The sequence below is a fragment of the Panthera leo genome, chromosome D2 (assembly GCF_018350215.1).
Source record: "Panthera leo isolate Ple1 chromosome D2, P.leo_Ple1_pat1.1, whole genome shotgun sequence".
NCBI classification, from domain to species: Eukaryota; Metazoa; Chordata; class Mammalia; order Carnivora; family Felidae; genus Panthera; species Panthera leo.
In genome coordinates, this window is record NC_056689.1 from 86,193,563 (window position 1) to 86,217,334 (window position 23,772).

General features: G+C 55.7%; 2 protein-coding genes across 9 annotated transcripts in view; one reads left to right on the top strand and one right to left on the bottom strand.

The window, feature by feature from the left end:
* The window catches only part of STK32C (serine/threonine kinase 32C), a 97,442-nt gene extending 83,700 nt beyond the window's left edge, over positions 1 to 13,742 (bottom strand). For 2 of the 6 annotated variants that reach the window (XM_042907460.1, XM_042907455.1), the window contains exons 1-2: positions 12,703 to 12,942; positions 10,426 to 10,553 (exon numbers count right to left, since the gene is read on the bottom strand). The gene's annotated coding sequence lies outside the window, so the exon portion shown is untranslated. Of the gene's footprint in view, positions 1 to 10,425; positions 10,554 to 12,250; positions 12,373 to 12,661; positions 12,943 to 13,131 lie in introns of those variants that run through there. The other 4 variants (XM_042907456.1, XM_042907458.1, XM_042907457.1 and 1 more) reach the window with 4 other exon arrangements.
* A 102-nt stretch (positions 13,743 to 13,844) lies between these two features.
* The window catches only part of LRRC27 (leucine rich repeat containing 27), a 36,916-nt gene continuing 26,988 nt past the window's right edge, over positions 13,845 to 23,772 (top strand). For all 3 annotated transcript variants that reach the window (XR_006194284.1, XM_042907452.1, XM_042907453.1), the window contains exons 1-4: positions 13,845 to 13,944; positions 15,824 to 16,073; positions 18,554 to 18,684; positions 22,817 to 22,875. Coding sequence is in view for 2 of the 3 variants with exons in the window: in XM_042907452.1 (XP_042763386.1) it covers positions 15,873 to 16,073; positions 18,554 to 18,684; positions 22,817 to 22,875 (391 nt within the window). In the remaining variant the exon portion in view is untranslated. The remainder of the gene's footprint in view (positions 13,945 to 15,823; positions 16,074 to 18,553; positions 18,685 to 22,816; positions 22,876 to 23,772) is intronic.

Genomic DNA, 23,772 nt, shown 5'->3' on the forward strand with positions numbered 1-23,772 from the left:
TTTTAAATGCTTATATGAAAAAAGTAAGTTTAAAATCAATGATCTAAGTTCTATCTTAAGAAGCTAAAAAAGGAAGAGTAATTTAAATTCAGTGTGAGTAGAAGGAAAAGACATGAGAGCAGAAATCTATGAAACAGAACATGACAAATGATAGAAAAAGTCAATAAAGCAAATCATTGGTACTTTGAAAACAACCAGTAAAACTGATAAAACCCTACTATTATAGAATAAAAATAGAGCAAAAAAATTGCCACATCAGAATGGAAAAGGGGGTTATCACTACAGGGCCTAAGGAGATTAAAAGAATAATTAGGGGGGCACCTGGGTGGCTCAGTCGGTTAAACGTCTGACTTCAGCTCAGGTCATGATCTCACGGTTCATGCGTTCGAGCCCCGCGTCAGGCTCTGTGCTGACAGCTCAGAGCCTGGAGCCTGCTTCAGATTCTGTGTCTCCCTCTCTCTCTCTGCCCCTCACCTGCTGACACTCTATCTCTCTGTCTCTCAAAAATGAATAAACATTAAAAATAATGTTAAAATAAATAAGGGAATATCGCAGAAATTTTGTGCCATAAATTCACAACTCAAATAAAATGGGAGAAGCCTTTTTAAAAATGCAGTTTATCAAGACTGATAGAATAGAGAATATGAATAGGTCATATGTGTGCACAAAATTGACTCTATATCTAAAAACATGCCCCCAAAGACAAGTGTATTTGCTGAGAAAACTGGATATCCGTATGAGAACAAGCTGAGACCCTTACGCAGATACTAACTCAGAACGGATCAGAGGCCTCTGGTGTCAGAGAGCTGACACCACAAGGTTCTACAAGAAAACATGGCGGACCTACATGACTCCGTTGGCCGAAGAGCTATCAGATGTGACACCAAAAGCTCAAGCTGTCAAAAAGCCCGTGTCTGTCTTCACTGAACTTAAAAACTCGCGTGCTTCAGAGACACCATAAAGAAAACGAAAGGGGGAGGCACAGACTGGGAGGCGGTGATGCTAAGCTTATACTTCTGGCAAAGGACTTGTGCAGAGAATATATAATGACTCACAACTCAGTTATAAGAAAACAAGCAACCCAGTTAAAAGGTGGGCAAAAGACTTGAACAGACATTTGACCGATTCATACAAACGGCTAATGCACACGTAGAAACGTACTCTACACCGTTAATCATCAGGCAGATGAAAATTCCAACCACGCTGAGATAGTACTCCATGCTCATTAGAAGGGCTATAATAAAAACCACACTCACTACTGCAGGGGAGGAGAAAACTTTCCCTGTATCTTCTCAGACCCAGTTTCTGGGGTGTGTGAATTAAAACGACGACAGAGTAATAGGAGAAAACGTTTGTTTTCTGTGCACAAGGGAGGCGTCAGAGAAAAGACAAGAAAAGCTCAAAAAAGCTACTTGGCCTGGGGATTCATACGCCATTTTAACAAAGGGCAGTAAATTGTAGAGAAGTGACAAGAAAAAGTGCTTTGGGCTTCTAGGGATGGTAAGTTGGGGGAAGAAAAACATATGGGAGAAAGTACTGGAAGATAAGGTAATTTAGGAAGGTTTATTATACAGACTGGAGTCAGCACCATCTCCAGAGCTGAGAGCGGTCTCCCCTCCCGGCGCGGGAGAGCGTCTTCGCGGAGGGACATCTGCACCCTGACTTGGTGGTGGGGACACACTGTTTCTCAGCACCATTCACCTAAGGTGATCCCATGTCAGGGTGGCATATTCTGTGGTGGCCAAATACCTTGTGTTTTCAAGGACGTAGCAGAACTGGAACCCCCAAATTCTGCAGATAGAAATGTACAGTGATATGGCCACCTGGAGAATAGTTAACTCCTTAAGAATTGAAGCATAAACGCACCATAAGACCCAGCAATTCCCCTCCTAAGAATCTACCCAAGAAAAATACAACACACAGCAATGCAAATACATGCACATAAATATTCATAACAGCATTATTCTTTCTTAAAGTTTTTTATTCTTCACTATTTTGAGAGTGTGTGTGTGCACACACAAGTGGGGGGGTGGGGGCAGAGAGAGAGAGGGAGGGAGAGAGCGTCCCAAGCATTGTCAGTGCAGAGCCAGATGTGGGGCTTGAACTCACAAACCACAAGGTCATGACCTGATCCAAAGCCAGAGGCTTAACCGACTGAGACACCCAGGTGCCCCTATAACAGCATTATTCTTAATGTCCCCACACCGTAAATAGTCCAAATATCCACAAGCTGGCAAACAGATAAACAAACCGTAGATTCGTGCCACGGGATATCACCCAACAATGGAAAGGAGTGGAATACTGCTACCTGCTGCAACACGGACGGACCTTAAAGTCAGGATAAAATGCGAAAAAAACAGATGAAAAACCATGTATCGTATGGTTGCATTTATACGGAATGTCCAGAAAAGGCAGATTTGTGGAGGCAGAAGGCACACATCAGCGCACTCCTAAGGCTGGAGGTGGAAATGGGGATTGTGGGAAGTTCGTTCTGAAGCCGGACGGTGGTGTCGGTTGCAACTCTATACATTTACTACAAATCATTGAATTGTGTCTGTACGATGGGCTGTGGTCAGGGGTCTTTTTGTTTGTCATCTCTCCATTTTTACGAAAGTATAACTAACAGACCGCAAAACTCACCGTGGTCCCTCAAAAGCCATGTTGTGAGAGAGACTGCAGACAAGGGAGGGGTGAAGTGGCCCCTTCGGTAGGGCAGAGGTACACGGAGCTGCTCCCTGCATGGAGCTGGCCCAGGGCCCTCTTGGACACCGTCCCCGAGGGCTCCAGAGAGGGGTGAGGTGACCCTGCACCGGCTGGCCATTCCCATGACATTTCCGCTAACAAACCACCCCCAACTTCTCTCTACCACCTACGATTTGCATCTGACTCGTGCACCTTGCGGTCGGCCGTGCTTCGGCAGATCTCACCAGGCTTGGCCGTGGGTCACGGATTCAGGCCACGTCTGTCCTGTGGGCCTCTATTCTTCTGGGAGCAGGAGGCCACTCACGTGCTTTCTACACGGATACAAGGGCCTTCGCGACTCTGCTCACGTCCCTTCTGCTCACACTGTGGAGGACGCTGGGAAGGACTCTGTGACGAGAACAGCATCTGCGTGGCCCCGAGGTGAGAAGGGCTGGCTGGCTGGCAAAGCGTGACACGGGAGGAGGTCCGGACGTCACAGGCACCTGTGGTCCCCGCGAGGCAGGTTAGTGACAGCCGGTGGCCACTGCACGACAGCCCTGTCCACAGACGTCTCAGCGGCCACGCGCTCTCAAAGCTTTGTCACGGCCACTGAGGGTGGCTGGAGCTGCCGGAACCACAACATGCCACGTCTCAACTGCACGTGACGGAGGGGTTTCACGTGGCCTGGCAGTCAGATTACGGACGAACGGAGAGCCATGGGCTACAGTCTACCTGCAGTTGTTGTTGAATTGTCTGCGGCTGAATTCCTGTTGATCTGGTTTTATGGTTGAATTCGTGCATTCTTATACTCCGTGCCTGGGCGAATTTCTCGTCCTTTTTCTTTCACGTGGTTGAAAAATAGCCGTGTTGTTGGGACCTCACTACTTCGGAGATTGTGATCGGGGGACGACATCCCAGCTCTCTCACTGATGGCTGCATGGAGCTGGCAAGTCCTTAACCACCCTGAACTTGTTTCCTTATCTGTAACAATCGGGGTGTGCACGAGGTAAGCATCCCCAAATGCAGAAAAACATGGCTTCAAACTGCCTTGTTATTAGGCAAGTGGCACTCTATTTATCTGACATTTTCGTGTGTGTGTGTGTATAAATATAATATATATATATATTATATATATACACATACATATATATATAAAGCTTATTTATTTATCTTGAGGTAGACAGAGGGAGCATGAGCAGGGGAGGGGCAGAGAGAGAGGAAGAGAGAGAATCCCAAGCAGGCCCTGCGCTGTCAGCACAGAGCCTGACGTGGGGCTCGAACTCATGAACCGTGAGCTCATGACCTGAGCTGAAATCAAGAGCTGGAGGCTTAACTGCCTGAGTCCCCCAGGCGCCCCCATCTGACATTTTTTATTTCTGCTTTTTAAAAAAACCTCCTTAAGCTCTGTGTTGGCAGCACAGAGCCTGCTCGGGATCCTCTCTCTCTCTGCCCATCCCCTGCATGCTCGCTCTTTCTCAAAATAAATAAACTTTAAAAAAAAAATCTCCTTTAAAAAACTCCCTTGCCCTGAATTAGATCTGTCCGGTATACTTTGAACCACTCGACCATTAACAACGTGAAGGGGCACAACGTAGCAGGTGCCGCGTGCGGCTCTCTCCACGTGGCCCCCCTCACCCTCCACCTGGCTGCCGGGGACCGTCCGCAGCTCACACCGATCTGATGCCAGACCCCGTGGAAGCGCGGCGAGCCATCAGCCCCGGGTCCCAGACTTGGCTCGTGGGGCGTCCGAGGCGGGTGTGGGTGAGGCAGGCAGACGCAGGTCTCCCGGAAGGCAGAGCCCGTGTCCTCGCCGGACTTCCTGCAAACGTGCCCCAGGCACACGGGCTTGTCAGGTGGTGAGGGGCCACCCGCCTCATCACTCTGTCCCGTGCTGCCCACCCACAAGGAACCACGGACCTAAACTGACGTGTCCACGTCTTGTTTCTCGGGCGCGTGCGGGATTCAGGGACCTTTATGTTTGACGACCGCACATTTTCTGGGGGGCACGTCCCTCCGCAGCAAGTGGATAAGCGGCCGTCACCAGCCCACCTTCCCTCTGAGCCCGGAGCTAGTCGCCTCAGAGGGCCAGGCCGGTCTCTGTCCCCAGGCAGGGGCTGGGACACCAAGCCACCCTCCACGGCCACAGCACTCAGTGCTGCCTTTAAGTAAAACTGAACCTCCAGGTGGCCCCAGCGGCTTGTTGAGGATGAGGACCACACAGGGTGGAGAGATCTGGGGGAGAATCCTTCCCCCACCGCTTCTGATGGAGTTCTGCGCAAACACTCCTGAAATCTTCAGGGAAAAGGGCCAATTCTCTGCATTGTCCTCAATCCTCTCTTCAAAAGAGGTGACAAAATAAAGGGAAGTTTCATCTTTTCGTGCCTGTGGGCCCTGCTCCTGGGCGCCCAGGGAAGCTGTCCTTCAACATTTACGGGGTCAGAATGACTTGGCAAAACCTCAAAGCACGGGGCTACTTCTGCCCCCACACACACCGTACATCTGCTCCGTTAGAAACTTAAGCAAAAAGGAGCATTCTGAACAGACAGATAAGAAAAAGAGAAAACCTCCCTGCTCCCCATGCAATTAAAGTCCCACAGCCTTGCACAGACTAGAAACAGAAGATAAAGTCTCTAACCTTCCACACTGTCCCCGGTCGTGATGATTTGTAATTCTTTATGTGCAAACACATACGACGATGCCCCAAAGGCCCCTCCCCGGAGCAGTCCCTCCTCGTGAAAGTCGTGTATTCGGGCAGCTGGGCCTAACTTGGGCTCCGATAAAGCTCTTCTTTTCTCTCTAAAATTTTAAAAAGGTTTGCTCATTTGCTTCGACATCGGCTTGTGAGCACCCTGGCTGCCTCACCTGGTTTTGAAGCAAAGACTCTGCAGTAGAAATCAGCCTTCTTCATGGGGCACCTGGGTGACTCAGTCAGTTAAGCGTCCACCTTTGGCTCATGATCTCACAGTCCGTGGGTTCGAGCCCCGCGTCGGGCTCTGTGCTGACAGCTCGGAGCCTGGAGCCTGGAGCTTGCTTCGGACTCTGTGTTTCCCTCTCTCTGTCCCTCCCCTGCTCATGTTCTGTCTCCCTCTCTCTGTCCCTTCCCTGCTCATACTGTTTCTCTCTCTCTCAAAAATAAACAAACATTAAAAAAATTAAGAAAGCAAGAAAGAAATCAGGCTTCTTCAGGCCTGACTGGGAAAGTTCTGTCTGGCCGGTCAGAGAAAAGCCGCGCCTGTCCTGGCTGGGGACACCTAGCACAAGCTGGCACGGGAGCCCCAGGTTATCCACACTGGGCTGTGTGCCATCGTCCCCTCCCTGGGAGAGGCCACACGGTCATGCTGCCCAGGTCAGGCTGTGTGTCAGCTTCTGCAGGGGCCCGTGGGCACCCCTCTGGCCATGCGGCCGACATCCGCGGGCAGGGGCTGGGCCCTGTAGCCCAGAGGCTGGGTCCGTGTGGACGCTCAGCTCAGATCTGGCCCAGGACCCGGGCACCAGGGGCCGGACGTCAGACCCGGGCCGGAGGCCTGCGGTGTCGTGGCTACTGGCTAAGTCCACCTAAGAGTGTGAGCCTGCTGCTTCTGGGCTTCCAGAAAGGCCCCCTGTGGAGAAATCACTTCTGCTTTAGAGTCTGGCTGTGGGAGGGGACCCCCACCTTCTCATGCTCCCCTTAGATGCTCCTGGAAGGAGGGGCGGGTCGAGAGCCAGGCGTGAATCCAGGTCCTCCATTTTCCCGGGGGCGTCTCCGGCCCCCAGTCGCCACCCCGCACCTTCGCTTCTCCGTGTGGAATCGGGAAACAACCCCCACCCGGCGTCACGGAGACGAGCACCCGGCGTTTGCTGGCCCGTCGGGCACCATGCTGCTGTCTTACCACAAGCTGCATTCAGACCTCACACCATCATACAAGATCCCCGTCGTGACCACCGCATTTTACAAGCGAGTGACAGGGTCGGAAGGACCCACCCAGGCCCGGGCGTGAGCAGGGGTGGGTTAGGACCCCGTGCCCCCCACAGCAGTTGGGCAGCAGGTGCTCGTCCCGTAGCTCATTTGCTCTGGGACACGTGACACGTGGAACATATAAAAGCTCTGAAGCGCAAGCAGGAACCCCGCGAGCCGACCCCGCCACCGGCACCCCACCCATTAGCCCCCTGAAGCCGCGACCACAGATCCCACAGCAGGGGCGGCTGAAACAACAGAGGCTAATTCCCTCCCGGTTCTGGAGGCCGGAGGTCCAGGATCAGGTGTCCACGAGCCCGGTTCCTCCCGAAGCCTCGCTCTGCAGTCCTCAGTGTGTAGCCGGCCGGCCCTCCCCATGTCCCCACGGGGTCGTCCCCGTGCGTGTCTGTGTCCTCGTGTCCTCTCTTCTCACAAGGACGCCCGTCAGAATGGGTCAGGGCCACCCCTCAGGTGCTGGGACCAGGATTCAATGCATGGGTTTCAGAGAGACACGACTCGGCCCCTCACACGCCCCACGTGCACGCCCGTCCCCTGCCTCCCCCAGCCTGGGGGCGGCGTCTCTGCCCAGTCAGCAAGGCCCCAGAGACCACGGCACGAACATACAGAAAATAAACCAGTGTGGTTAGTACCGAGGAGAGGCTGGCCGCCGTACATCTGTTCTAGCGATCGGTCCGGGGGCTGGGAGAACGGGTTTGGGGGTGGGCTGTGGACCCCGCGTGCCCACCACACACAGCTGGGCCAGGACATCTCTCTTACCTCACCTCTACATGCGGCACTCAAACAGCTGCCACGGTGACACCTCAGCACCCCCCCACTTAGGTAGGAATATGGACCCAGCCCACGTTCCCCAGTTCTCGAAATGTCCCAGTGCCCGTGGTCACGGCACCCGGGGGGAACAGCGGGGGTCACCGCCGGTGCTGGGCTGGGGCAGCCCTCTTCCTCAGAGGGCGATGTGGGTCCACCGCTGGGCCCGGGTCTGCAGACGGGCCTGGTGTCATGACTGGTGCCGCAGCGCCTGCCCCTGGCTTCTTGGCTTCCATCCCCGTCTTCTCTGGACCGTGCGGACTGAGCGGGGCCGTCGCTGGCCGGCCCGGGCCTCACGCTCGCTGCCATCACAGGCCAGTACCCACGGCCACAGGCTGTGAGCCTCCACATCAGCTCGTCGCCACATTTTCTCCAGTGAAGACAGTTCCTTTCCAGGAGATATGCTCACTGTGGGGACGGCGTGGTGGCCCCAAAACGTCCACAACCTTACCCCCAAAACCTGTGAGTATGGTACACACAGGACCAAAGGGACGTCATACACGTGGTGAGTGACAGATGCTGAGGGGGAGATGATCCTGAATTATCTGATGGGCCAACGGCATCACAGGCTCCGTGGGAGAGGGAGCGGGAGGGTCAGAGTCGGAGATGGAGGTGTGACAATGGGAGTGAGGACACGAGGCAGGGGCCGTGAGCCAAGGGACACAGGTGCCTCGAGAAGCTGGAGAAGACAAGGAAACAGATCCTCGCCCAGAGCCTCAGCAGGAAGCAGTCCTGTAGACACCTCATGTCACCCAGGGAAAGCCAGCCAGACTTGTGAGCTCCCGAGCTGTAGGAGAAACGCGTCTGTCACAGGCCACCAAGGCTCTGACGGATTTCTATGGCAGCCACGGGAAACGGAGTTGAGGCAAACCGTTTTCACCCTGTTGGGCATGAATGCCAAGGCGACGAAAGCCCAGCAGACACGGCCCGGAAGTGCTCGGGTCACAGGTCAGTCCGTGCGAGCGAGAGCCTTCTGTCTGAGGCTGAAAGCAAAGCGCTTCCTGTGTTAGGCTCCCTTTTGTGCCCCGGAGACGCCTGCCCTCTGCGCACCGTCCGTTCCATGAGGGCCGTGTCGTGTTACAGGGCTGATTTCTCTCCAGTGGCAGCATGGGCTCCGCTTATCAGAAATCCCGGACACGTGGCCGCGTGCCGTGGGCGTGGAACCACACGCCAGCTGGAAAGACAGGAATGCACCTGCATTTCCTCACTCGTTCATTCAAGTCTGACTGGGCTCCCTCGTGCCACGGGGCGCTGTGTGCCGCTCTCGGGCACGGCCTCCGTGCTGATACCCCGAGGGGCCCCCAAGCGACACAACAGCAAGGTCTCACATAATCCACACTTTCATGGCACCGATGGGCTCGCAGGAAGCGAAGGACCTCGCCAGGGGACAAGAAAGCGACTCAAAGCCCGCTGTCTAGGAGACATCTGGAGAGGAATCTGCTTCATCCCCAGAGTGGAAAAGGAAGAGGGGAGCGCCGGGACTCAGGAAGATTGTGGGGGGTGGGGCAGGGACCGTGTCTGGACTGCCCCACAGCGGGGCTGCCGCTCCGCGGGGATACGAACCCTTGTCCCCAGCCACGCGGAAAGTCCTGCTGTTCTCACGAGGGCTTTGCCTGAGGACCTTGCGGACGCCTGGGTTTTAAGAGTGGGTCGATGCCGGGTAGGAGAGGGAGGGCAGAGGCAGAGGGCCATGCAGAGCCAGCCCTCCCTCCCTCCCCGCTGCACCCTGAACCCCCAAGAGCCGGAGCTCACGGGAGCCTGGGGGAGGGTGACCGGTGCCCATGGGCCATGGAGCCGGTGGGGGCCGTCTATGGGGCTCAACTGTTTGTCCCCAAATCTCAAAGGCGAGCTCACCCCCGGGCTCGCCTGGAGCATTCACTGAGGAGTCATCCCACGCTCCTCCCGAGACGCCAGAGAACCAGCATCCCCGCGTGGTCCTCCTGCCTTCCTGAGGCAGTCCCGCTGCCCACGCCTCGTGCACCCTCAGTGGCGGGTGGCACCCGTGAAAACCAAGGTCGTCTTCCCTCTGCGGCCTCACTGCCTTCTGAGGAAGGATACGTTTCAACCGCCACATTTAGAACTCGGCGCGGCCGGCAGAGCAGAGATGGCGCCAGCTGCTCAGAAGCATCTGGAACGTTTTCCAGAAAATAACTCCCAGCCATTCTGAAGTCTGTGAAGCTTACCTAGAAATGCTTATTCTCTTTTTTTAAAACTTTCTAGAAAGTAGATTTCAAGTTTTAAAAATATTTTGTCTTGGGGGCGCCTGGGTGGCTCAGTCAGTTAAGCGTCCGGCTTCAGCTCAGGTCATGATCTTGCAGTTCGTGGGTTCAGGCCCTGCATTGGGCTCTGTGCTGACAGCTCAGAGCCTGGAACCTGCTTCGGATTCTGTGCCTCCCTCTCTCTCTGCCCCGCCTCCACTTGCACTCTGTCTCTCTCTCAAAAATGAATAAACATTAAAAAAATACATAGTTTTTATTTTGCTTTTCTTTTGATACAGAAGGATGTTAGTTATCAGGAATCTACCAAACATAACTTACAGCCTCTTCATACCAAGAAATTAAACAGCAAAAACTGAAACAGAACAAAATGCTCTTATTGTCCATTGTGCATAAAACACTTACTTCCTCTGGGCAAGCAGGCACCCTAGGTTTGCGCACACAGACCCTTCCACCATTCCCTCCATCCACGGCCACGACAGAGATGTTTAAAAAGAAAGCATTAAAAACCCTAACCCTTCCACAGACCAAAGGCGGAAGGAAGACACAGAACAGGGTGCAGGATAGAGACCTTGGACCTGCGGGGCTCTGGGTCCAGAAATAGGCAAGTGGCTGGGAAATGCGGTCCCTGAGGGTCGAAGAGTCTAAAACTGCCCAAAGGGAGTGGGGGAACAACAGCCAAGAGCATCACCTAAAATTGGACCCAGGGCAAGTCTCCCACCTCTACGACAGGAAGTTGAGAAAGAAAATCACCTCTGCAACAGTTACCTGAGGATCCCCCAGAGGATGGACTTGGACACTTCTGCACTTCTCAGGGGGTGGCTGCACGAGAGCCCCGAGCACCCAGTGTAACACACATCAGCGCTGCAGAGCCCCAAAAGGCTGTGTGGAGGCACCTGCAGGACAGAGAAACACAGACAGGTGAGCAGACAGAGAACACAGAACACAAGCCCCTTGTTTACGACGAGCCTGCCAGCCTCAACTCCAAAGCACGTTACTCTAAGAAGAAAGGTAACAAGATCAGCAACCAGCAGATGAATTCATCCCAGATGAAATGAAAACAATACAGCAACCTAAAAATTAAAATAGAGATTTTAAAATAACCATGTTTAGGATTCTCACATTGGATAAAGAGAAAACATCCACAAAAACTTGGAAAAGATTATAAAACAAGAACTGGAAAAACAAAATAAGAACAGTATAACAAAGAAAATTAGAAATGAGACATGAAGTCATAAAAAAATAACCATCTAAGTACATGATACAAAGTCTAAGCGGGCACCAGTGGAGACAGATTTCCCGGTGGAGAGCACAGGTAAACATTAAGAAAAGCAGTTTTGAGACATGGAGAACAGACTGACTGGTTTCAATCTATCCCCTCACAGGAGACCCAGAATACGAGAATCGAGGTCGGGGTGCAGACCACAGGCCACATTTACGTGAAGACAAAACGCCTGGAATGTCCGGGATCGAAGATCCTTTCTGTTCTCAGACAGAAAGAACACACCAAGTGCCAAGCAGTGTCACTGAAACAACCCACACTTGACAATTATCGTAGTGAAATGTCAGGACATTAGGACACAGTAAGAAAAGACGGATTTCCCTCACAGAAATGGCAATTCAATGGACAGCAAGCTTCTCGTCAGCACCAAGAGCTTCCAAAGAGTCGTGTCTTTAAAATTCTGACTCGAGATAACTGCCAACGAGGAGTTCTATACCAGTTGACCCTCATTCAAGAGTGAGATCAAAAGAAAGACTTTTCATACACTTTCCGACAGGCACGTCTGTAACCGCCACACTACGCCCGTCCTGCCACCGTGGGTCATCTGGGAATCTGCTCTGAACCTCTCACCTGCCCTTAGCGTTGCGTGTGCCTCCAGAAACTAATAGCCCGTCTTCCTCCGTTTCCAAGCCTCCTGCAAGAGCCCCTGTAACCACACAGAAAAGTATCCAGGGCAGGAGAGGAGGCACTCCGAGGGCAGGACGGAGGTGCAGAGGAGGCACTCCGAGGGCAGGACGGAGGTGCTGAGTTGGCCAGAGTCTCCGTGTGTTAGACTTGCTCGTGGAATCCCCTGTGCCGACCCTACTCTCCCTGCCTGTTGATGGATGTGGTCTTCTAACCTACTTTCTGCTTCACCAACACCCTCTTCAGCTCTAAGCTATTATTGTATTTTTTCAGATCCAGAATTCCAATTTGATTCCTGGCTGTAATTTCCAATGTCATTACTTCTTTGAACATATTAAGCCTTACCAAACTGTATTCTTGCAAATTTCATTATCTGGACCACCCACAGGTCAGTTTCTTTTTCCTCGTTTTTCTTGGATTTGATCACGTGTTCATGTTGCCTGGTGTGTGACTAACATTACACACTTTATTTCTACGCTTTCATGTTTATTTATTCATCTGGGGGAGACGGGCGGAGAGAGAGAGAGAGAGAGGGAGAGAGAGAATCCCAAGCAGGCTCCTCACTGTCAGTGCAGAGCCCCACACGGGGCTCAAACCCACAAACCATGAAATCATGACCTGAGCCGACCGAGCCACCCAGGTGCCCCGTATGTTACCCATTTTAAAACCATGAAGATAACTGGAGACCTAGGATGGCATTTTCTTCCTTCTCTGGAAAGGACTGACCTCCACTTCTGGCAGGGAGCCAAAAACACAGCACCCCGGTCACACAGCTGCGGTCTGAGGCTGAGCTTCAGGCCCCATGAGGTTTGGCATTCCTCCAGGTCACTCTTGTCCTAGAGTAAGGCATTACGGAGCCCCAACCCAAAACCCGGGGGTTTACTAGACCCTCTGTCTCTGCAGGGACGTCAGAATAATAACTTAATCCCTTGGGTCTTTGGTCTCTTGGGAGCTTTGCTCAGAAGCTGAGGTTTTTGTTTTTTATAATTTTTGTAATGTTTCATTTTTGACACAGTGCGAGCGGGGGAGGGGCAGAGGGAGGGACAGAGAATCTGAAGCAGGCTCTGCTGATGCCCCAGTAGCTGAGCTTTCTAATACCTCTTCCAAATAGAAAGATGCTCACTGGGGGAAAAGTTCACCTTTCTGGAATGCTTCACTCCCTTGTTGCGGAAGGGTTGGTCATAACGGGCTAGCCTGCCCTTTCTGTAGCGGAAACCGAGAGTGACCTTTCACAGCAAGGTGGATCTTATCTTAGCATCCGTGTAAAGCTCTTCAGGGGCCTTTGTAGATGATACTTTGGGCAGCCCTTCTAACACTGTCCCCAATTTAGTTTCAGGTACTGTGGTGGCTTTGTGACGTGTCAGCCAAGTTAGCCTTAACTACCATCCCTCCTCCCCCTCCCAACCCCTTTCCCACGGGGTTTGCTAACTGGATCACAAGAGGCATCTCGCTGAGGTTTGGCGGACGGAGGGTGAAGCCGCAGCGGTCCGGTTTTCACACGTGGGCGGTCCGGGCGGGGCCCCAGGTGTGGCTGCGGCCCATCCGCTATTGCACACCTGCTAGCTCACCTCGCTGGCGGGAGGCAGGTGTGCGGTCCTGCGACGGACGGTGCCAACTTCTTCTGCAGGACGTCCCCAGGGCCGGTCCGTCCTCCCGGCTTCCTGCTTGCGCCCACGCCCCCTGTCCCCGGCAGCTTCCCCTCGGCGCCGCCTGCTCCAGCACAGCCGTGGACTAACAGCCTTCGGGGGCCGTCCAGCCAGCTCCGCGGCGCGGAAGGTCCGCCCCCTCGATCCCCGCAACGGCGCCCCCGGGGGTCCTGCGTCTGCCTGGGCGTCCGCCTGCCGCCGCCCGAGCGCCCGGCCGCAGAGGGAGTCCTGCTTGGCCCCGGCCCACGCGGGGCTCCTTGCTCCCCCGGTGGTCGTGTCCGCGTGACGGCGGCGATCCCGGGACCCTCGGAGGAGCCAGGCGGACGCGGGGCAGAAGCGAGGTCAGGACCCCGGGAGGGTTCGCGGGTCCTGGAGGCCGCTGGGCGGAGTGGAGCGCGCCCCGCCCAGGGTCTGCTCGCTCTCGCGGCCGCAAGGGTCCTCCTCGCGCATCCGACTCTCCGGACTAAGGCACACGTGCCCCCCGGGGACGCCACCGCCTGCCGCGCGGAAGAGACCGCGGGCCGCAGCCCACGCGCGCTGGGACGCGCCTCCGCGGCCGGCGCAGGCGCACCGCCCTCCCCGCGGCTGCGCGTGCTCCGCGGCTTGGCCCCTCCGGGACCCCGTAGGGCGTCTCCATGGCGACCGCGTGGGCCTGGAGGCCTGCGTCGTTGGGCTGCACCGCTCTCGGTTCCCCGCGTGCCAGCGAGCTCCTCCTCGCGGAGAGGGGCGCCGCAGGTGAGGCGGAGTGGGGTGGGGTGGGGGTGGGGGGTCGCTGCAGGTGAGGCAGGGGGCGAGGTGGGGGAGGGCGCCGCAGGTGAGGTGGGGGGAGGCAGGGGAGGTGCCACAGGTGAGAGCGGGGTGGGAGGGAGCCGCGGGTGAGATGGGGGGACAAGGGGAAGTGTCGCAGGTGAGGCGGGGGTGCCTGGTGGGAGGGCGCCATAGGTGAGGCGTGGTGGGTGGGGGGGAGGGCACCGCAGGTGAGGTGGGGGTGCGGGGTCGCCGCAGGTGAGGCGGGGGGGGGGGGGAGGAGGGCGCTGCAGGTAAGGTGGGGGGGGTGGGGGAGGACTCCGCAGGTGAGATGGGGGGACAGGGGAACTGTCGCAGGTGAGGAGAGGGTGCAGGGGAAGGGCGCTGCAGGTGAGGGGGGTGGGGTGGGGGTGGGGTGGGGGTGGGTGTTCGCTGCAGGTGAGGGGGGGAGGTGCCTGGTGGGAGGGCGCCATAGGTGAGGCTGGGGTGGGAGGGTGCCAGGGGTGAGATGGGGGGCAGGCAGCAGAAGGAAGGTGGTGCCCCCTCGGCCCACTGTGCCCCGTCCGGCTGCCCCGGGAAAGGCTGTGCACCCCAGGCCTGGAACTTGAGGACTAACGGGTCCGCCCAACCAGGTCTGGTGCAGATGGGGAAACTGAGGCAGGCATGGTGGGGACGTGGCGCAGCCTCCGCCCCTCCAGGAGTCCGCTCTACCCATTTTCAGGTCCTGTTGTTTTGCTCTCGTTTTGAGATTTTTTTTCCCCTCAGGAGGATTGTAGGAGGTTGAAGCAGCCTTCCAGGTGCTGATTCCCAGGAGAGGATCCATGAGGGAAGGCCCGGGGTGTCCGCGGGTCGCCCTCTCTCATTCATTGCTCAGCCTTTGGGCAGCTCCTTAACTACCCCAAGCCTCGCACTCCTCAGCACAAGCACGGGAAGGAAGTATGTGCGTGTGCTCGTGTACCAGCCAAGTGGAGCGTTAACCAGGGATCGCGTGTGAGCCCATTAGCATTTCAATGTGTGTTATTACCGCTGGATCCGTTGTTTAGAAATTACACGTGGAGGGGCACCTGGGTGGGTCAGTCGGTTTAGCATCTGACTTGCGCTCGCGTCATGATCTCCCGGTTCGTGGGTTTGAACGCCATGTCAGGCTCTGTGCTGACAGCTCAGAGCCTGGAGCCCTCTTCGGAGTCTGTGTGTGTCTCTCTCTCTGCCCCTCCCCTGCTCACGCTCTGTCTCTGTCTCAAAAATAAATAAACATTAAAAAAAAAGTTAGAAATTGCACGTGGAAGTGTGCTTCCCCAGAAGAGCTGCTGGTGAGCAGCAGTTCTTAAACTACTTTGGGAATATTGTGGAACAACTAAAAGTGAAGATTCTTTTTTGACAGATTTTCCCAGCACCTAACTTTGTGTTCCCCAGACCCAGCGCTGCTCCCTGAGCCGAACGGGCAGGATTCCTGGGCTCGGGGAGGTTGGTACCCGGTGGAGGGGATGGGGGGCGGGGGAGAGCTCAGAACCTCAGCAGGAGCACGTTTACGGGAGGAACGTATCGGCTTACGGGCCGAAACCTTCTGACGTTTTCATCCCTAATATAGCCATTCTTGTTTTGGGTCATTGTGTTTTCCAGGAGCTTAAAGTGGAATCTTGGAACTCTGTGCTTCGAAGTGAGGCTCATACGTTTAATCAGAACCTTCTTGACTTCCTGCTTTCTTCCTTCCTTAGAACTTGAGTGTCAAATTTATGATACCGTTATGAAAAATGGTGGTTTTGTAAGCAAGTGACACTGTCGCAGATCTGCCCCATAGCCACCCCGTGCCACCTGGGTGAGTGTGGCAGTGACCTAGCTGTGGCCGTGTCTCCCTCTCTGTCTCCAGGTGACTCCAGAGCGCGCAGGATGAGCAGTGGTCCCCCGGCGGCTGGCAGATGGACGGGAGCGGCCCCTCCGAGCTGCCCCCTGGGGCGGCTGATCCAGAGCGCGGTGCCGGCCAAGTTAGCAGCGTGCCTGCCTCCCCCTCCGGAGAGGTTCACCAGGAGGTCAAGGGGGTCGTCCTTTCATCGGTCTTAGACTTGAGTCAACGTGGCCTTCACCATTTAGAAGAGATCTTTAAAATCCCCAACATTAAAGTAAGTGGGGCATTTCTCATTTGTGCCTCTGCCTGGTAGACATGAATGGCTTTTACTTGGAGGCCTCACCTGAGGAGAGAGATTCCAGAATGAGACAGAAGAGGGTTGACTCAGGGGCTCATGTGCGGCTCAGCACAGAGTGAGGAATTGAGGTACGGGGACGAGCCAATGCAAATACCTCGTGGAGTTGGACCGTGATATCCATCCTGTCTCCTCAGAGGGTCTTAAGCACCAAAGAGCTGGTGGTAGAAACCACTGCCTATAACACCCTTGACCTCACGTAAAACACCGCGCCCACAGACCCCCACACATCGAGTCAGTTGACCACCGTTTCTCAGCCCTGCTCTGCTGACATTACCCGTGGGCTTTGCCCTGTGCCCAGTGTCTTCACCAGGCCTGTGCCAGCTGGTAATCCAGGGAGCGCTGTCTCACCCCCCGTGATTTCTAGACTAAGCTTCGGTCAGAGCACAGTTTTGACGTGAGCGGGGTCCTGCTGCCTGATACTCCTGTAATTTCCTTAAATCTCATTCGTCTCCATCTGGAACGCGAGAGTGAGCATATTGCTGTGGGTCATTGCAAGAACTGGACCGCAGTGTCCACAGCATGGTACACGCCAGACACGCTGCACCATTGCGGTGTGGACTGACCTTTGGGAGTGCTTTTGCAAAGCCGCAGGCCCTAATCGTAAGTGGCTGCTCGAGGACTAAATCCTCTGCTGCATGTGACACGCCCTGGTTTTGCTGCCCAGGCCGCCACCGGCCTTGCCCTCCCTCCCTGAGCACCCACCTCTTGGAGTGAATTCCTGGGTCGTCAGGGCTGCTGTGTGCCCTCTGTGCGGGCACACGCTCCCAGCTGGCAGTCCGGACCCTGATGGTGCCATGAGACTGTGTTACCTCTGTGCATAAAGGAAGAAGGAGCCTGCTTTTCAAGCTTCATAAAGAAGCATCATAACTGTTTATGCCCTTCGGAAAACAGAGACGCGAATAGAGATGTCATCGCCATGGCAACCAATCACTGAGGGAGGCGGCCGCTCACGCGGCGCCATGGCCTTCGAGGGGTTATGGGTACACGTGCCGGCGAAGCAGCCATCGCCGGAGTCGCCGGGAGCACGCCCACCGCTTCCACCGCCACATGTGGTCCTGGAGCGCGGGGGGACCCAGCTTCCCCGGGTCTCACCAGTCCGGGAGGGAGGGTGGGCTCCTGGGGCGCAGTCACCTGGCTGTTCCCTCAAGCCACCGCGGTTTTGGAGTCGGGCACTTAGAAGCAGCTCGCCCTGAGACGGCGGGCCTGGGGGGCTTGGAGCCCACGCTGCGGCCTCTCGTCAAGGTGCGCACACCCCTGCCAGAGTGACCGCCAGCCCGTGTCCCCGAGACCGTCCGCGGCCAGCAGGGTAGCTGCCCACGCCTTGCCTGGCGGGACAGTTTGCTTTCTGTGTGCTTGTAAAGCTCCTGTCGTGACCCGTGAAGGGGCTCGGAGGACGGCCTCGGAGGCAGAGTTGGGAGTGGGGACAGCGTGGCCCGAGGGGGTGGCTGGTGCTTCCCTAGCACTCCCATGCACCCCGCACCGCTCGCTTAGCGTGGTCTGGCAGGTGGGTCCCCCGAGCCACTTCATAGGGGAGGATGCTGGAGCCCAGAGAGGTTTGGGAACTTGCTCAAAGTCCCTCAGCTAATAAGGTTTTGAAATCTAGATTTGAACCCGGGAAGCGTGGCTTCCAGGCCATTCTCATGACTTTGCGCTCTGCTACCTGGGTAGGGAGGTGTGACCTACGACCTGTAACGGCCCCATCGAGGGGGTTCTTCTCCACCCACGATCGTGCGGTGCCCGACTGTGGGATTATATGTGCCCACGTGACCCGGCCAGAGTCCCCGCGGCACATGCCGTCTTCAGCCTTCCCTTCCTGCTCCTTCTGACGCCTCATGGAGACTTGATGGCGCTGGGCTGGCGCTTGGAGCCCTTGCCGAGGTGGTGGCGGCTGGGGTCGTGTTTGGGCGCCTCGGAGAGCAGCGTGGTGCACCTGTCTTTTAGGTTCCTTTAATTATCTGCTTGGGATGGGTCCCCGACCAGACTCCGCTCCTGCTGCCTGTGCACGGAGCAGAGGCCCGCGGGCTGCTGAGTGCTAGGGCGCGAGGGCGGGGGCAGTGACCGTGGAGCCTGAGAAGCGCTGAGCGTGGGGGCCCACGAAGGGGAAAAGGGGTTTAAAGCTCGGGAAGTACGTTTGGTCTGAGGGGTGTTTGTAGCAAAAGCCCCGTGTGCGCGGTGGTGGTGGAGTCCCTGTCCGGCCCGCGAGGCGTGCGAGGGGTCCTGGTGCTTCTCTTTCCCTCGTCTGCTGTTTAAACTACGTAAGGATTGGTTAGTGTGAGTTTTCTTTCAATTTGGTGTGTGTGGTTGCAAAAGCTAGTGTTTGTTCTGGAACCGCCTTGGCTACGTCACGGCTCAAGACGTGCTTAGTTGACAGAACGTTCTCTTCTCTTCCCTGGAAGCAACTGCACCTTCAAAGAAACGCCCTCTGCGAGATTCCCGCAGACTTCTTCCAGTCGCTGCCAAACCTCGCGTGGCTGGACTTCCGCTACAACAGCATCAGAGCTCTTCCTTCTGGGATCGGGTCTCACAAGTGAGTTGCGCGTTTCCAGACTTCAAGAAGCAGCACGTTTTCAGATGCCTGAGTGCCTGCCCTTTTGCTGCGTAGCTCCTACTCCTGGTTGAATTTTGGTTTCAGCTAGAAGCTTTTAACGCTATTTTTAAAGCCAGCTAGGAGATGCAACAAAGCACTTGACTGTAGTTATAATTTAGGGTAGGGGATGCTGGCAGCCACAGTGCCTTTGCCGGGCCACCCGTGAGGTTTTGGCAACACCTGGTTCCATCTCTGACTCTCCTCATGGGAAGCTGCCTGAAGGTCAGAAATATGGCTGAGGAGCTACAGCCGGCCTCTGTGCTCCTGAGGCCTCGTGTATATCTTTTAGTTTCCGGTAAATAACAAGAAATGCTTTCCGTTTGGAGAGTTGGAAACCCCACATTCCCGTGGCTATGATTCCAGGGATTTCCTAGCACCCCCGCTTCTAGAACAAATGCCTCTCCTCCCTCCCTCCTCCTCACGTGGACTGTCCCCAGCAGCTAAGGGTCAGCTGGCACCGGCACTCCCCCGGGAGCCACGCTCTCTGGGAGCTCGGCCTACCGTCCTGACCCCGTCGCCTTTAGCACCCACGTCTTTCCAGATCAGTGTTTCTTACCCTTTTGAAAGCCCGGTAACCCTTGTAGGCTGTCCTTTAATGCCAGCGCTTCCTGGGCAGAGGAGAGCACATGCGTAGGCCCTGGGAGCGTGTGCCTGGTGGACGTGAGGGACGGCAGGGAGGCCAGAGAGGAACACAGGAGGCAGAGGGACAAGAAATGCCTTGAAAGAGGGTCAGCCCAGCTAGCAGGCCAGGGATGCAGTGTTGGATTTCATTTTGAAAGAGCTTGGGAATCCCAGTGGGTTGGAATGGAGAGGGCTGCAGTTTGACTTGGCTTTGAGGTCACTCTGTAAGGGGGGGCGAGGGTGGTCGTGGAAGGCCAGTTAGGAGGCCACGCGGCCGTCCCCACCAGAGGCGGCGGCCTGGGCCAGGCTGACAAGGCAGAGTGCCAGGTGGACTTGAGGGCCGGTGGGGTTCAGGTTGGTTCAGGGCATGGGAGGAAGAGAGGTGTCCCAGGGCGACCCCCGGTTCTTACGTGAGTAATCACGTCCGCACACGGCCGTGGTGGCCCCTCCAGGCAGCAGAACGGGAGGCTGTAAAGGCCCTTCACTTGCCTGGAGGGTGGCTCACTGCTTGCTGAAGTGTTTTGTAAGAAGTGAGCGTTTTGTCCGTGTAACAGTAAGAGAACATGTGTGAATCTTTTGTGCCTTTTCAGGCCCCACAAGGAAGCAGCTGACTTCTGATGACAAGCTGGGGTCTCCAGCAGGGGGCAGTCAGAGCCAGGAGCCATCTTCCTGGAGCTCTGGGGTCGTCGGGGTCTGTGGGTGGTGCCGCTGGACGCACAGAACCCTGTCCCTGGCCCCAGCCAGGACGGTGTGACGGTGACTGAGGGCCACGCCCACCGCCCACCTTGTCCCTTCCAGCTGACGACCTCGTGAGTCTTCTGAGCTGGTGGTTAGGGCAGGTTGGGAAGGAAGGCTTTGTTCCTCCCAGGGTGACTCATCTTTTGTGTTGAGGATAATTTAGTGCTTTCTGTCCCTAGACTGTGGCATTAGCACAGTTGAGGAGAGGGTTTGCTCCTCAGAGTGTAGACAAACGAAAGCCTCTTCCCAAAGTGCTGCTCTTTCTTCTAAAATAAGCACACGGTTCTCCAATTTTGGAATTTGTTGATTTGCCAGTCAAAGCCAACTGCTTAATATCGTTTAAGATATAATTTTGCATGTGATTTATAGCCCATTATATCATTAAAATTAGATCAGCTTGCCGAAGAGCTGAAACATATTAATCAGAAGTGTTAAGTAATTACGGGCTTATTAAAAACCTTAAACTTTCCAAAAGGCCTAATGAAAGCAATGCCAGTACTAATGTTCTCCCCCCTCATTGTCCTGGATGTGTAAGCTTTGCTAGCAGAGAGAGAGAGAAATTTGTACGTCAGCATACACGCCTCCCCAGGCAAGCCACTGCGGTGTATGCGTTCCGTGGAGAATCTGTGAAACAGCCCGTGGACTGACAGTGCCTAGGGGTCAACATTTACAAATTTATTATTTAACGTGTGCACGAGAATATTCAAACCTGTCATTGCATAAGGCGGGAAGACGCTTCCTTGGTGAGTGGTTGGTTCCCGCGGTCTGCGCCCCCGTGAGCAGGCAGGTGGCGGGGACGTCCAGGGCACCGGCCGCCTGCTCACGGGGGCGCAGACCGCGGGGTCTGTCCGTCGTGTGGGGGAGCAGGCACTGCCCCGTCCTCGGGCCGTTTCTGTACCCCACGATTGGGGCTAAACCAGCCCCCGGTGGTTGAAGTGATGGCGTTGACATGACTCACTCTGCATACACTGAGAAAAGTTTGACCGATAACGTCTGTTCCTTTCAGACCTCACGTAAGTAAGGAAAACCAAGGGAGTAAATGGAAAGAAAGTCGTCTCACCCCTTGGCGATCTGATTTTCCTTTGGGGTTGCTGGTCCGGAACTTAAACTTCATTGGCCCAGAACGGGAGAACTCTCACTTGTGTGTCTGTGATGTTGCCTTTCCGCTTTCAAATCTTGGGGACCCTGGCCAGTCGTGATGCTGGGTTTTAATGTTTTCACCGTCCAAGGGGAGATAAGGCTTGAGATGGCCTCCCTCCACCCGCCGCACGGATTCACACGCGGGGTCTGTAGGTGCGTTCGGCTGCTGGCCTCCTCTCTGGCGGGAGGGCCGAAGGCGCGGACGCAGGGTGGACGGCTCTCCAGCCCCGCGGTCACCCGGCTTCTTTCCTGGGGCCGCTGAGGGCTCGGCGACTCCTGGGCCCGCAATAGAGGAGGAGGCAGGTGGGGGCTTTTCTCCAGGCGGTTGTGGGGGCGACCCCGTCGTGGCCGGCGGCCATCCCCACATGGTCAGCAGCCCCGTGTGCCTGGGACTCCGGACGGCCGGCCGTGTGCTGCAGCGAAGGGGTGGAGATTGAATACTACGGCCGACTTGACAGTTCTCCAGACGTCTCTTGGCGAAGCCCGGGGTGACACAGATACAGGGGGGAGGGGTCCCGCCCTCTTCCCCGGTGCCCATCCCCCAGCCTGGAAACATGAGCCGGGGTGTTTGTGGTCTTTTTATGCCAGATTTCAGCTGTTGGTCCCTAAAAAGTGAAGGAGAGAAAGAAATTGATCCCTAGTGTATGATGAGTCTTCAGAATTCCACGGGAGGGGCACCGAGGTCAGTCAGCAGAGCACCTGACTCGTGATTTCAGCTCAGGTCATGGTCTCACAGTTCGTGGTTTGGGCCCCACATTGGGCTCTGCGCTGACACATTCTCTCTCTCCCTCTCTTAAAATAAATAAACCTTTAAAAAAAAAAAAGAATGATGTGTGAAAAACAAAAGAAGCACAGTATGGTAAAAGGGGAAAGATAGAATTTAAGGTGAAATACTCCTTTTTCCCTATCATTCAATCAGTAACTTTTTAGTGTTGCTAAAAAGTGTTACTTTCTCGTGCTCCTTCTGTCCTCTCTCTCCATGGCTGGTTGGTGAGAGATTTTGCAGGGGTGTTAGGTGTTCCACGAAGGAAGGGGTCTGGAGCCCGGTGCAGGGAGAAATGCCCCGATGCCACGCTTCCTCGTCTGAGACTACGGATTCTCCCTCCCCAGCCGGACAGCGTGCCGCGCCGCAGCGGGCCCCTGGCACTTTGAGCGGGGAGGACTTGGTGGCGGAGCGCCTTAGGGTGCGAGGCCTCCTCACAGCAGGCCGCAGGAGACGCGGGCAGGAGTCCCGTCCCCCTGCAGGGCGGCGGTGCCCCTGGGTTCCGCGGCTGTCACAGCTCGGGGAGGGTCCCGCTGGCACTCGTGGGTAGAGACAAGGAGGCAGCTGGACGCCCCACAGGACGGGCCGCCTGACGGAGAGTCGCCCGTCCCCAAGCGTCAGTTCGCCGACGGGGGAGCCTGGCCCATGCCGAGACGGGGGCCACACGCGGGGCACGCCGTAAACGAGTGTGCCCACGCTGAAGCCGACTCCAGGGAGAGGAGGTAGAGGAGGAAATTTGACGGTGTCTTTTAGGGACGGTCATTTGATTTTCTGCTTCTTAAACTATGTATTTTTTGTTTTATTTTAAAGGCATTTGAAAACTTTGCTTTTAGAAAGAAATCCTATCAAAATGTTACCTGTGGAGCTGGGTAAGTATTCAAGCATTACCGTAAAAGCTGGCTGTGAAATGCTGCCTTTTTGAGTTAGTGCAACCCGTAGTGGGCGTATCAGGCGAGTCGCGGGGGCCAGCTGGCTACTATTTACAGTTGCTTCCACTGTGTCCCTCGGGGCCCCAGACCCTGCGGCTCCCACGAGCTGTTATGCGGGGACCTGCATTCTTCGCAGAAAGTGTGATGATGTGTCAACGGGGGGGGGGGGGGGTGCGTGGGGGAAGAAAGAAGAAGGATGTGGCGCTTTGTAGCCAGCGCACAGCTCAGGAAAGCTGGCGTCACAGCTGCAACTCCCGGGCCCGGTCCGGTCCGGTCCGGTCCGGTCCCCGCTGCACCCTGTGCCTCCCGGGGGGCCCGCGGGTCCGGACTCGCCCTCCCCTCGCTTTCCTGGAGGGCTCTGCCACTGACGGCTCTCGGACGATGTCTGTTTCAAGGACCCTCCTTTTGTGTTTTTTGGTTTTAATAGGAACTTTATCGTCACATCGGTTTCCAGGCAACACCCGGTGCCCATCCCGGCAGGTGCCCTCCTCGCTGCCCATCCCCCACCCAGGACCCTCCTTTTGAACTGTCTCTAAGTTGAATCCTCCCGATGGGCTGTCCCGGCGACTTGCAGTTTGGGCTCAGCACTGCGGTCTTGGGGTGGATCTGCAGGGACACGTATGAGGGCGGTGCCGTCACTTTCATTCACTTTCGTTGCTGTGAATGACGAGGAGGAGGAAGCAGAAGACGATGTTCTCCTTTCCGCATCTGTTTCGTTTCGTCTCATACTTCTGCTCTTTACTGTCTCTGTTTCTTTAGGTTTAACTTGCTGTTCTTTCTCTAACCTGTTGAGTTGGAGGCTTAGATCACTGGTTTTCAACCTTGCTTTTCTAACCC